This window comes from Agelaius phoeniceus, chromosome 20, assembly GCF_051311805.1.
Source record: "Agelaius phoeniceus isolate bAgePho1 chromosome 20, bAgePho1.hap1, whole genome shotgun sequence".
Taxonomy (NCBI): Eukaryota; Metazoa; Chordata; class Aves; order Passeriformes; family Icteridae; genus Agelaius; species Agelaius phoeniceus.
The window spans coordinates 8,381,662-8,394,755 of record NC_135284.1 but is presented as its reverse complement, the minus strand read 5'-3'; the positions used below and the strand labels follow the sequence as shown (position 1 = coordinate 8,394,755).

At 51.0% G+C, this 13,094-nt stretch overlaps 1 protein-coding gene across 2 annotated transcripts; it reads right to left on the bottom strand.

The window, feature by feature from the left end:
- Positions 1-997: 997 nt before the first annotated feature.
- On the bottom strand, positions 998-13,053 carry NCF1 (neutrophil cytosolic factor 1). 2 transcript variants are annotated; one of them, XM_077188563.1, is made up of 11 exons: positions 9,028-13,053; positions 8,565-8,645; positions 8,182-8,257; positions 6,785-6,950; positions 6,597-6,652; positions 6,169-6,291; positions 5,692-5,799; positions 4,774-4,891; positions 4,049-4,156; positions 2,389-2,531; positions 998-1,454 (listed from the first exon to the last, which is right to left on the bottom strand). In XM_077188563.1, the coding sequence occupies exons 2-11, from the start codon at positions 8,637-8,639 to the stop codon at positions 1,336-1,338; spliced, it is 1,092 nt and encodes a 363-aa protein (XP_077044678.1). In that variant the 5' UTR covers positions 8,640-8,645; positions 9,028-13,053; the 3' UTR covers positions 998-1,335. The 2 variants fall into 2 exon arrangements, with proteins under 2 accessions (XP_077044678.1, XP_054503010.1); XM_054647035.2 differs by having other exon boundaries at positions 9,097-13,053.
- Between the last annotated feature and the right edge of the window lie 41 nt (positions 13,054-13,094).

Below are 13,094 nucleotides of genomic sequence, written 5' to 3'. Positions count from 1 at the left end.
GTGTGTGAGGCAGCCCTGTCTCAGCACTGAGCCCTCACTGTCCTCTTGAGGGAGCCAAGCAGCCGCCTTCCAGGAGGAAGCTGCTGTCCTTTCATCCCCCCAACTAAATTCCCTCACTGCCCTCATCTCATGCAAGAGTGTCTTGCCCAATCTCCACCTGGACTGTGAAATACAAAGCTGTGTTTCGTGGCAGGTACATACAGGCAATGTGTGTATTTGTGATTGCCATATGTGTGGAGACCGACCATGGGACAGTTAGAAAGATGAATTCTAATAATAACTGAGGAAAGTAAAGCATGGAAGAAGGCCTTTGAACCTATCTTTTGTTGATTTAGGAGCATTTGAATTAAAGCGTTAAGGATGTTGCTCTTTGCTTGTAGTTAAGCCTTAAAGAGTTTTGCAATAATAACCTTTTGAAGTATAATTTTAGAATATTGCTTGTATCCTTGAAACTATAGCTTTGGAATATATATAAAGGAAACATGCTTATCTCATGTCTTAACAGAGAAAAGCAGCTTGAGAAAGGAAGATGAATATCAACTCAAAGATTTATAGTTTCGACCAAGGGAAGCCAGACATCACTGTTGTGAGATTTATAGTCCTTGCAATTAAAAGTTGGACCCACATCTGGGGAGCTGGACTTCACCAGATGGGATTTGTCTTTCTTCTTTTGGAAACTGGACCATCACCATCTGGGGATACTCCTTTTGGGATACATCCTGAGAAAAACTAAATCACAATAGTGTATAGAGCTGTGATGTAAAAATTGGGAATAGAAACTGCTGAGAAAGCTGATAAGTACCCCTATAAATACCTGTAAGCCTCAACTATTGGTGTGCAGTGGGAGGGAAAACTTCCCCCACTGTACCCAGCGCTGTATTGCTCATACTTTACCATATTAATTAATAAATTGATTGCTGCTTGAATATTGGCCTAGTCAAGCTTCTTATTTATAACAGGAGGAACACCTTTCCTGCCACCATGCCCACACTGCTCCTCAGGGTCTATCAAGTGTCTCTCCTTTATTGATGAAAACCACAAAAATAATTCAAAATACAAAGAGGGAATAGAAGGGCATGTAGAGATGAGGACTTGGTGCCTGTAAGGAGCTGGTAGAGCAGGGCTGGTCCCTCCTCAAAGTGCTATCAGGACACCTTGGGCTGGCTGAGGTGGAGGATGAGGATGGGCACTGGGCTGGGCTGATATGGCCACAGCCTCCCTGGCCTGTGGTGGCTGCCAGAACCACCTGGATCCCTGCTCCAGCTCCGAGCCCTGGCTGCACAGGAGCTGGAGGAGATGAAGCTTTGGGTGGCTGGTGTGGGGGCTCAAGGATCCTCACAGGATCTTCCTCCATGTGCTCTCAGTGCAGCGGTTCAGGATGAGGTCCTTGCTGGGACGGGGAGGAACAGCAGGTTGAGCCTTGGGCTTGTTGTCCTCTGGCTCATTTTTCTCAACTGCAAGTAAAAAAGATGTACAGATGGGTCAGAGCTCTGCACCACACACACACACACACCACCCTCACAAACATTCAGCAGCCTCCTACATCATGGCCACCAAAGCTCCTGCCTCTCCTCCTGTCCCTGCTGCATGTATGGGTCTGCCTGTAGGTCATGGTGTCAGGATGTGCCCACCAGTGCTCAGCTGGGAGCTGTGCTCAGGGAAAGCCTGTCTTTAGGTCTGCATGAGGTCTGCCCATCTTTAGCTCAAGGAAGGTCACAGATACTGCATGGGGACTAGCAGATCTGTAGGATATACATCAATGACTGCCTCTCACCTTCATGAAGAGATGCCTTTTACAAGGGCCTGAACTGGTGGGACAAGGGGAAGTGGCTTCACACTGTCAGAGGCCAGGGTTAGATTAAATATTAGGAAAAAATCCTCTACTGTGAAGGTAGTAGGGCACAGGTTGCCCAAAGCAACTGTGCTGCCTTGTGCCTGGAATTGTTCAAGGCTAGGTTGGATGAGGCTTGAAGCAACCTGATCAAGTGGAAGCTTTGAATGAATTGATCTTTAAGGTCTCTTCCTACCAAAACCTAATTCTATAATTCTATGATTCTTCATGTAACACTTCCTTCTGGGGGCTCTGCTGACAGCTAACATGCATGGCAATTGCAGTGGTAATAGCAGCATGGGGGAGGTTGGGTGCACAAAGGAAAGCACTGATCCCAAATGTGGGCTGACCTCCTTGCAGGACCATATCCTGCTCTGTCTGAGCTATAGCCAGGGGTACAAAAACTCCTTGAAAGAAACAGCTCCCTGCACAGGCATTCCCCATGGGAAAAGGGCTGATGGGCATGCTGTGAGCTCAGTGTGCCATCCTGCTCCAGCTGCCAGCACTGGTGGGGGGCATGGGCCATGCTGCAGGATTCCAGTTCCATTGAGACTTACTGATGACATTGGCCTTGTTCTGGGAATTTCCCCGCATTCTCCGCTGGTTCTGGATGTACTTCTTGCTGTTCCTCCTGTAGGTCTCCTGGCTGATTTGCTTCCGGCCCTGCTTGTGGATGCTCTTCACATTTCGGATGGTGGATCTGCAAGGAGTGAGAAACAAAACTTTCAGTCTTCATGCTGGCAGCTCTCACACCGCACACCTCCTTTCCCCACACTTCCTCCTCTGCTTCACCCAAACCCCAATTTCTGCTTTTGGCTTCTGCCTGCTGGATGCCAGCCACAATCTACGATGTGTGCAGAGGCAGCTGCATGGTGCTCTGCAAGCAAACACTGAAGGGTCAACCCTGAGCACAAGTCTGGAAAGTAATGGTAGGGATTGGTGAGGAAGATTGGATAGAAGACTGGAAGGATGAGATGGGCATAAGGGTTATCCAAGAAAGCCCCAGAAATTATCTATAGCTCTTTGATGAATGAACATACAGCACCTATCCCAGCCATAAAGTTCAGGTCCCTGGTGTGGGGCTTGGCATGGCTCCCCAAGGCTCAAGGGTGAGATACAGGGGACTGGAGTAGGGGGCATGTGTCAGTGTGCACCCAAATGTGCAGTGTTCAACCCACAGGAGAGAAACTACTGAGAGAAGTGAAAGGCTGAGCAGCCTGGGGCTGCTGCAGGGGAAACCCCAGCACTGGGGACCGTCCCTGGGCAGGCAGACAGGGGCCCCTGCTCTGTCTTCAGTACCATGGCAGGAGTGAGGTGGCTCCTGATGTCCACCCCATGGCATCATCCTCCTGCTCTTCTCAAAGAAATGTGCCTCTCTGCCTTCAGCCCCTTCCTGGTGTGAGCACATCTCCCATATCCCAGAGCAAAGCTCTTGCCCTTAACAGGTCACCACATTCACAACAGGGCTTGGCCTGGCTGCCAGTGCCACGGAGGCAGCAGTGACAATGGCAGGGGGACAAGGCCTGTCCTTGGAACAGGCCACCTCATCTCCCCCAAGGCTACCAGCAAACATCTCTGTGGCCAGATAGGTGGATCTGGACCATTTTACACTGTCTCACACTCAATCCGTGCTCCAGCAAAACTGGATTTGGAGAGATTTCATAGCAGGCCTGACATGTCATCTTGCAGAAAAAAGAGATAGCAGCAAATTCTGCCCTTTTTAGCCATTCTCTTTGCACTGGAATTCATGAGATATTTGTGCTTTTTATCTTTTTAATCAAAATAAAATCCCTTGCATTAGCTCAAATCCTCCCATTAGATTAGGCCACTTGGCAGCTTCATTTAGTCAAATCTCTCCTTGCCTCTGAAAGATTCAGTGCACACACTTAGGAAGTAAGAAAACAGCTAATTTGAAAATTAAACAAGATTAGCCCAGAAAAGAAACTTTGCAGAAGGACAAGGAGAAATACACCTGATGTGTGGAGCTGTTGGAGCAAGGATCTTGGAGCCCTGCATCAGCAATGCCTGTGCTAGCTGGGGAGCACAGAGCTGGTGGGAGGACAGCCCTGCTCTGTCTGTGCCCTGCTTACATTTCTCCAGGCAGTTCCTTACTGACAGGGCAAGCAGGTGACACCACAACACCCTGTCTGGTTTAATCTCATCTCCCTCAGGGAAGAGGGAGATGTTCTTCTGCCCTCTGCACAGAGCTTCTCCTACCTCCGTGGAGGAGCACCCCGGTTCCTCAGCTCACTCTTCGCAGAGGTGTTCACCTCCCCAGCTTTCTGCAGGTACATGGAGGGGTAATAACCTGTGGTTTCATCCTTCCTGCAGTGCAACACAAAGCAACATCACTTGCAGTCGTAGCTCTGCAACCACCTCCTCAGTCCAGAAGAGAGATTTGATCATTCTTGTAGGTGGTCACAGAGTTCCAGAATGGTTTGGTTAGAAGGGACCTTAAAAGGACCTCATTCCAACCCCCTGCCACAGGCAGGGACACCTTGCCCTAGAATAGGTTATTCCAAGCTCCATCCTTGGCCAAGCTTGGCCTTGAACTCTTCCAACTCAGGACATTCCATGAGTCATGGTTCAGGCCTGTCCCTTGCTGGTGCCGTGTTACCTCGAATGTTCTTTGCAGCTGGGATGAAAGTTGAGGTTTTGCAAAGCAAAATGTGCCAGAAGAATTAGAGGCAAAATAACAGATACATGGGTTTTTTCCATCTGCCTCCTTCTTGGATATTTCTGAAGCCCTCAGGAGAGGAATTTCCAGCTGAAATGTTTAATATTTAGCAAAGAACAGACTCTGAGGAGCAGCCCTGCCAAAGGAAGTGCTGGGCAGTGGCACCATTGACACCAAGGCCTTCAGAGCCCTGATGGGAGCACCATGGATGTCCCTTCCCTCTCCCTGAGTGCTGCTTGCCTGAGCTCTTCATGGCACCTCTCACCTGATGACCCACCAGCCATCAAGGAGCTTGTGGATGACTTCAATGGTATCACCCTCCTTGAGGGTCAGCTCATCCTCTTCCACAGCAGTGTAGCTTTTCTGGACCACGTACGCTTCACCTGCACACGAAATGGGGATGGTGGATCATGTGCTGGCACCTCAGGGATGGGGCTGAACCTCCCCAGCCACTCAGGAGGCACCAGGGGAGGCACCCTACATTTTAGGCAAGACTCAGGGTGCTTCAAGTTTGGATTCAGACTTTCCCCAGTCTTGTCATTGCCCATGGGTCATCCCAGCCCCTTCACCATCTCTCCAGAAAGAAACTCTTGGGTGCAAGCAGAGGAAGCACTCCTATCTCTGCTCAAAAGTGTGCTCAGAATTCAGGTGGTGAAATAAGGCAGAAGGAAGTGTTGTGCTAAAAGAGCCTTTTCCAGTGTTGTGAAACCCTCAAAGCTGAAGCCTGTTGAGCAATTGGCACAAGTCTGCAGGATCCTTCCTCTGCTCCTCGTGATAAAGCCCTGCTGTCATGGCAGGGCAGTGCAGGGGACAGGGAGCAGGGCCAGGCCCTGGTAAGGACAGCACAGAGGTGAAGCACTGTGAATGCCTGTGTCTGATTTGGATGCTGCACCGTGCTGTTCTGCTAACCCAGCACCTCAGACAGCTCAGCATGGCCACTGAGTAAAGATCAGCCAAAACACAAATCTAAGGCTGTTCCAGGTCATGGGAAGCTCCCAAGGTTGACACTGAGGCACCAAGCCATGAGATTTGTCCCTCCTGGCAGTTCCTACAGCAGCATCTCCCTGCTCAGTGATCCTGCTCAGTCTGAATTGCCCAGCTTTGCAGTGAGCCATCACAGTGGAGAGCTGCAGCAGGCTCTGCTCTGACACACACACCCACCATGGTCACCCCAATATTTTACCTGCATAGTTAGGCTCCTGTTCTTCAGACTCATCAGGACCATCCAGTGGCTCCAGATAGGCAGCAGGTACCCAGCCTCGTTTATTCTTCAGCTGACAAAACCACCAGCCTGCAAAGAAAGCAACCATGGGCAAGGGCAGAGAGTGTTGTGGGGACTGGCACCAGGTCTGTCCTGGCCAGGGCAGGTGCAGGCATCTCTGTGTCCTGGACCAAAGGGACAGTGCTGGGGCCAATCTCTGTTGACATGGTGCAACCAGAGAAGTTGACCAGTTCATTCTGCTCCTGCTGGGCAGGAAGCCTCACAGGCTGAGGCATGGCCAGGATGTTGCACAGGTTCCTAGAACTGCCCCTCTCCCTCAGCCTTCTCTGCCACAGCTCACATGCTGTGTTTGGATGCAAGGGCAGTACTCATTCCTGCTGAAATTGTGGCAGGGGCTGGGCTGGCCCTCAGGGGCTCTCCAGGGGCATGGACACATACCATTCTCACTCTTCTCCACAACATCCACCATGTCCCCAGCCTTGAGAGCCATCTCAGATGTGGAGTTCTTCTCATAGTCAGCGATGGCTCGGTACGTTTGCAGGACAATGGGGCCCGTGATGTCTGCATGAGAGAAGGGACACATGTTCCCTCCTCCAGACCCCAGCCCAGAAACACCCTGCTTCAGGCAGGCCAAAAGCAGCCCCAGGACAGCCCAAAGTGCCCTCCCAGCCTCTTTCAGCCCCAAATCAGTTGGATTTCAGGACAATGATTTATTCCCCCCCAAGGATTTGGCTTCACCACAGCTGCAGCTCTGGTATAGCACCCATGTTCTTAGTGAGGGAATCTGCCATGGAATGACAACCTCTCTCTCCAGCAGGCTTTGCTACTGCTGAGGCAGCCACTTGCAGCCCTCTGAGACCTCTTACCAGTGGGGTTTTTCTTGGAATCCTTTGGCAGGAGGAACACCTCAGGCTTCTTGATCCTAGACAGGTCAGAGCAAAGGCAGCTCAATGCCAACCAGCCCTCCCCATCAGCACCCTCCCTGCAGGCTACTGCCAGCATCCAAGGCCAGGAAAGCAGGATTTCCCTCAAAACAGCAGGCAGCAGGACTCACTGGCTGTCTGTGACAGGGTTCATGTCATCATGACGGACCTTGAAGAAGTTGACCACGTGCAGGCACCGGGAGATCTTGTGGGGCAGGTTCACCAGAGTGTAGCAGTACTCAGCCAGTGTGCCCTGCCTGTTCTCAGTTGAGCGCTGCCCATCAAACCACTTTGGGGCTGGGGGAGAGGAAAAGGGGCTCAGAAAAAGCAGACAGAATGCCTTGTTTTTAGTACTTTTCCAAGCACACTGCTCTGAATCATTAATTTTGCCTGCAAAAATGTGGGTCTCGCCCCAAGGTGCTGCATGGCTGCATTGTGCCAATAAGGTGAAGCTTTGTGGGAGCACAGCCCTTGCAAGCCCAGCAATGATCCTGTTTGACCCTATTTCAGTTTTAGGGTAATTCCTACATGTGTGTTCAGACTAAGCCCAACTGCTGGCCACAAATAAAGCAGATGCAGGGTACCAAGAGGGGCTCAGGGGACCAGCCTGCAGTCAGAGGAGACATATTTATCCTCCCACCCCACTGGTTATGGTGTTCTTGACTCCAGAGCTCTAAAATATTGCTGGCAATCCCGACCCCAAGCAGTGTTGAACCGCATGATGGGAGATCCTTCTGTGTGGTCAGTGGCACCCCATGCTCCCCCCAGCACTCTAACACCTGTCTGCTCCCCAGTGCTCTCAGTTCCCCAAATGGAATAAGGATGCTTTGACCAGCCCCAGCACGGTGGGGAGCAGGGTGATGGAAGAGGCCCATCATGGTGGTTGGTGTTAGTCCAGCTGCCATGGAGCCCCCCCAGACTGGCACCCACACTGCGTGGTGCAGGCTTGCTCCTCCTCCAGAGAGGCTGACCACAACTGCAGCTCTTTTTCAGACTCCCTTCTGCTTCCTTTAAAGCAGGAAATTCAATAAAATGGGGAAGTTTTCTGACATGCACCTTGCTTAGAGACAAAACATCAGCTGTTTGGATCAGGAGTTCATTCTCTGTCATTGAAGACACATTGCATTGCTTCCTCTTACAAAGTATCTGTGTTGCCACAAGGGCATTAAGCCAACACCAGTGATGGTGTCACCAACAGAGGGCTCAGCCCAGCTCCACTCAGTTCAGCCTCCCCAAAGCCAGACACCTTGCACCAGCCAGGAGTCAAAGGGGTCACAGCTGATTCTTCTGGACGTGCCTCTGGGCTGCCTTCAGAGAGCAAGGACGGGGCCTGCAGGGCTGCTGAGTGTTGGCAAGAACCACTGCCACTGCTCACATCTTTCTGGGGTTTTGATTTCAAGCCTGGTGTACAGGAAATACTGCACCACCCACCTGTCTGGGAGGCAGCCAGCACAGCTCAAGCCACCAGGGAATTTCCCAGCTAGCTGCAATTTCTATTCACCCCCCAGCCACAGAGCTTGCCCCTCACCTGGCAAGTGCGGGATGATCCGGTTCTCTATGTTGATGTCCCCGGATTCAATGGGGAACATCTCCTTCAGCGCTTTCTGCAGAGCAGAGCCAGGCACAACAGTGAGGATGGCACCAGGGGAACACGCTGTGACACCCACTCCTCTGCCCCTGGCTTGACTCCTTTCCTGGTGCTCACCCTGCTGCCACTGCCATGTCCTGGCTGGATCCCACACCTCAGCACTGCGTGCCCATGGACACAGAGCCAGTGGCTCCCGTCTTCAAAAGAGATCAAAGAACTCGGCCCGGGAGCCTCTTTTGAACCAGGTTTGCTTTGAGGTAATTTCAGATGCATTCACCCTCCTTTTTCCCCACCCCAAGCCCATGTGTCCTAGGAGGACTCACGTGGAACTCATATATCTCAGTGAAGCGGCGGTAGACGACCTTTTCGGAGAGGTCATTCCACTTCACCAGGAACATGTAGACCTGAGGAGCAAAGCAGAGGCTGCAGATTTGCAGGCAAGTGGGACACCACTCCCCACTGTGCCCAGGGAACCCTGGGGATGGTCCAGTTTCAGATAAAATTGGTTTTCCTTCCACCACCCCAATACAAATAGCTCTGCATTGCAAGCAAATAAACTGGGCACTCGGGGAGTTGGAACGGATGGAGAGGGGACAGAAACATGCAGGTGGGTGGGAAACAAAGAGGAAAAAGCCCTTTCCAGGACTGCAAAGTAGCCAATGGCTTGCAAAGGAGGTGCCTGAAGTCTCGTGTGTTCAGGACAGTTTAGTGTCTGACTGCCTGCAGCTCATGTTATCAGCCATGACCCCCTTAACAGGAAGCATTTAGGCTCTCAGTCACATTTACCTTAGAAAATTTGTAAAAACCCTGGCCAGTCCTCAGTCCTCACATGCCAGAACGCTGCTGAGTACTCACATAGTGCTGGCTGGGGAAAAACCTTTTCTCGTAGCCCAGCAGTTCGATGTGCCGGATGAAGGCGTCCCCCATTGCTGCTCCTGCCCGCAGGGCTCTGCTCCGGACCTGCTCCTGCCCGGCTGGGCGCTCTCCCCTCCCCTCTGCCCTGGCTCAGCTCTGAGTCCCCTCCCCTCTGCCCTGGCTCAGCTCTGCTCTCTGTTAAAGCCCTGGGGAAGCGGAACTGCCGCTGCAATCGCACCCGCAATTGTTCAGCCGCTGTGGTTTGTACTGAGCCGGTGCTGCCCAGCCCAGCCCCTGCAGTGGCTCTGGGGAGGAGTGAGCTGGGAGGCCTCGGGGATAACCTGGAGGCACCTCTGGCATCAGAGGGCAGTGAAGGCTGAGGGCCAGGCTGGCTGCCCTGCTATCCAAAGGACTCCTCTGGCTGCTGATGCTGCCCCATGCTGGCTCAGGGTACTGCAGCAGAGGGTCAGGGACAGGTGCCTCGGATATGACAGCCAGAGGCACATTCACCCTCTCTGTCAGAGCTGGAATGGCTGAATGCAGCACGTAATGCACTCCCTGAGCCCCAGGAATGGCAGCACTGACTCGTGTGTGTGTGGGAATGGCACCTGGGGAATCTGGGGCACAGCACAGCCAGGATGGGGCAGCCACAGGCTCAGTGTGCAAGAGGCCCTCCCCTTGCATCACCATTTCCTTTCAGTCACTTGCAGCTTCTTCAAAATCTGCCACCAAAAGGTTCCCTTGAGGAGCCCCCGAGGACCTGAGTCAGTCCCAGCCCTGCTCACCACCTTACCTGGGCACAGGGCTGAATGGGAGGGGACCCTGGGCACACGGAAACCCCAGAGTGGGCTGGAGACAGAGCCCTGTGTCCTGCTGGGAGAGCAGGAGAGTCCCTGCTGAGCTGTTCTGAAATGCCAGTGCACCAGCTGCATTCATGCACTCCTCCTTCTCCATCCTCAGCCCTGAGCAGCAAGACCTGAAGGGATGTGAGAGCTGCAGAGATCAATTCCACACTGCTTGCAAGCAAAGGCGTACCCAGGAGTGTTTTTGTCCCCACCAAGGGCACCCTCAATGACAGTGGCACCAGAGCTGGGCAGTGCCTGACAGGGGCAGGCCCTGCTCTCCACAGGATCCTTGGAGGAGCCCAGCTCCAGCCAGCTGCAAACACTCAGCTCCATCCCCTCTGGAAACCTGTGCCCAGAGCAGCCAATGTCCCCAGGTGGCCATCTCACACCCGAGCTGGGTGTTAGAGCAAAGCCAGCCCACACTCAGCCAGGAGCAGAGACCCTCAGGCACAGGCAGCAGCCCCAAAGCACAGCAGAGCTGACAGGGGCTCTCCCCACTGACCAGCAGCACCAAGCCCTGGCACAGGACCAGCCCCATGCCCTTGTCAGCTTGTAAAGACAAAAGCTTGCTCTGGCTGCATTAGAAACATCAAATACTAACTGTAGCCCTCCCCTGGAACCTGGCTGTGGTACTTGCAGCTGTGCCATAGTAAATGGTCATTTACTTTTGGTTTCTTATTATTTTAACAGGGGGACTTCCCTGTATGCAAGGGAAGTCCCTTGCATATTACACAACCACAAATGTTAAAAAAGATCCATCCAGGGCTGTTTGGATTCTGCTCTGTTAGTCACCAGATAACTGCTGCTTATGCAGAACACCATAAACTTTGTCATAACAGCTAATTTCATAATTACAATTGTTTGTACTAAATTTAAAACTGCATTACAGACAGTACATTTCTGGAAACCACTCAATTCACTTGTTACTTCCCGTTTCCTCATCCTGTGATGTGAGAAATGAGAGGTTTTAGATGCCACTGTCCGTGAAGGATTAGTGCACAGTGAAACACCACCTGTAACTCTGTGTGAGACACTGCTGAGCCTTCCATCAAATGTCTCACATGTCTAATACATGTGAAGCAAGATTTTAGAAGAAAATTCTCGGAAGAGGAGCATCCCATCTGAACAAGACAAGTTCTTTTGGTTTTGCAGTCTGGTATTTGGTAGCAGGGGGGCTCTGGAGGTGGCTTCTGTGAGAAGCTGCTGAAAGCTGCCAGATGTCCAGCAGGGCCAGTCCCTGATTGATGGACATGCTGCTGGCCAGTGTCCACCACAGACTCCAGTCCTTTCAGCAACACCACTGCAACCACTTTCACTTCATTTTTCATTCAGCTCCTGCATACAGAGTTTCAGTAGAGCCACTCTGTTGTTACACACTTAGCAAGGCAATAGCCTGGAATTATTTATTTTCCCAGTTCCTTTGCTGTGACACTGCCCTCATTTTGAGTGAGCAGTAAGAACTCCACCAGCACCAGAGAGCTGGGCAGGCAGCTGTGCTGAAGGTGCCTCCTAAAGAGGGCTGTGAGTAAAGAAGGGATGAACCATCCTGCTTTTTCAGAAGGGGAAGTCAGGCCAGCTGAAACCTGGGGAAAGCTGCATTATGTCAGTTCCCCATTCTAAACATGTCCAGAAGCAAGTGTGGAACCTGGTCCTGAACTACTGCTGGAGGTTCACTGGCTCAGCATGTCTGTTCAAGTGTGTGACCGTGCTCACAGGGGTCTGAGGATGAGGGAAGAGATGAGGATCTGACTCCATGTTTCAGAAGGTTGATTTATTATTTTATGATATACATTATATTAAAACTATACTAAAAGAATAGAAGAAAGGATTTCTTCAGAAGGCTGGCTAAGGATAGAAAAAGAAAGAATCATAACAAAAGCTTGTGTCTGGGACAGAGAGTCCGAGCCAGCTGGGCTGTGATTGGCCATTAATTAGAAACAACCACATGAGCCCAATCCCAGATGCACCTGTTGCATTCCACAGCAGCAGATAACCATTGGTTACATTTTGTCCCTGAGGCCTCTCAGCTTCTCAGGAGGAAAAATCCTAAGGAAAGGATTTTCCATAAAATGTGTCTGTGACAAAGTGAGCAGGAGGTAAATGTGCTGGTGGTTATAACATGGACAGTGCCCACGTGGCTGAGTTCACATGTAAGGTACAGCAGAGGGCTCATGCCATGGGCTGGGAATGCTGTCTGCTGAGGCAGGAAGGCAGCATGGCAGCAGTCACCACCAGCTCCTATCTGGAGAGAAGGAAGGTAGGAGCAGGATGAGCTTTTTCAAAATGCCTCAGCATGGAGCTAACCCTGCCCCTGCTGACATCACCAGGTCCCAGGATTCAAGTGGGAACACCCAGATCTGCATGTTGTGAAACACATGCAGATGTCCTGTAGGGTCTCCCTTATCTCCAGAATGACAGAAATGTGCTGCTCTGAATTTACCTGCTGAATTTCAGATTGCTCCCATGCAACAGACACTGCACTCAATTGAATTTAAGGCTTCAGAATTTTCCTTAAAGATCCAATCACATCACCCACCCAGAGCTGGATTGCAGTCTCAACAGCATGACTGGACCTTACTTCTCTGCTGGCAGGACACAGCCATGCTGCAAACATGCTCTACCTGCCTACAGAATTACTGCTAGGACTTGATTTGCTGTAAAAGACAGAACTGCATGAGCAGTCTTGAAAAACATCAGAAAGGTCTTTATTTCTTCATCAGGGAACATCACTTACCATTTGTGCATAATGCAATCATCTCAAATCCATGCCAGTAAAAGAGAAACCTTCGCAAATAATCTGCATTTTTAGAGATTATCATCTAGCCAGAACTGTACATCTCCTATGGTTTGTTAAATTAGAAAAAAAGAGATGTTTTTATATGTTGTGGCACATAACCAGGACCACAGGGGACTTAATTTAATTGTTGTATTCACAGAATATTCTTGAGTTGTTGACATAATAGGGCTTAGAGGAAGTTGTAGCATGTTTCCATAACCAGTTCTAGATGAAGAGAAGTGCATCCCCCACAGCCTTCAGCAGAAAAACTCTCACAGAACTCCACACAAGTACAGCCCATGGCAGGGCTGTAAGACCAAAGCCATCATATGTAAGCTGTGTGATACTCTGATGGAACATGGACTTACTACTTTGAA

Excerpts from the sequence above, each read along its gene's own strand:
- NCF1 (XM_054647035.2), bottom strand. The coding sequence starts at position 9,168 with ATGGGGGACGCCTTCATCCGGCACATCGAACTGCTGGGCTACGAGAAA. Across the intron at positions 6,951-8,181 it reads GATCATCCCGCACTTGCCAG|CCCCAAAGTGGTTTGATGGG; the intron begins GTGAGGGGCAAG and ends CCTCTCCCCCAG. Across the intron at positions 1,455-2,388 it reads GAACAAGGCCAATGTCATCA|TTGAGAAAAATGAGCCAGAG; the intron begins GTAAGTCTCAAT and ends TTTTACTTGCAG.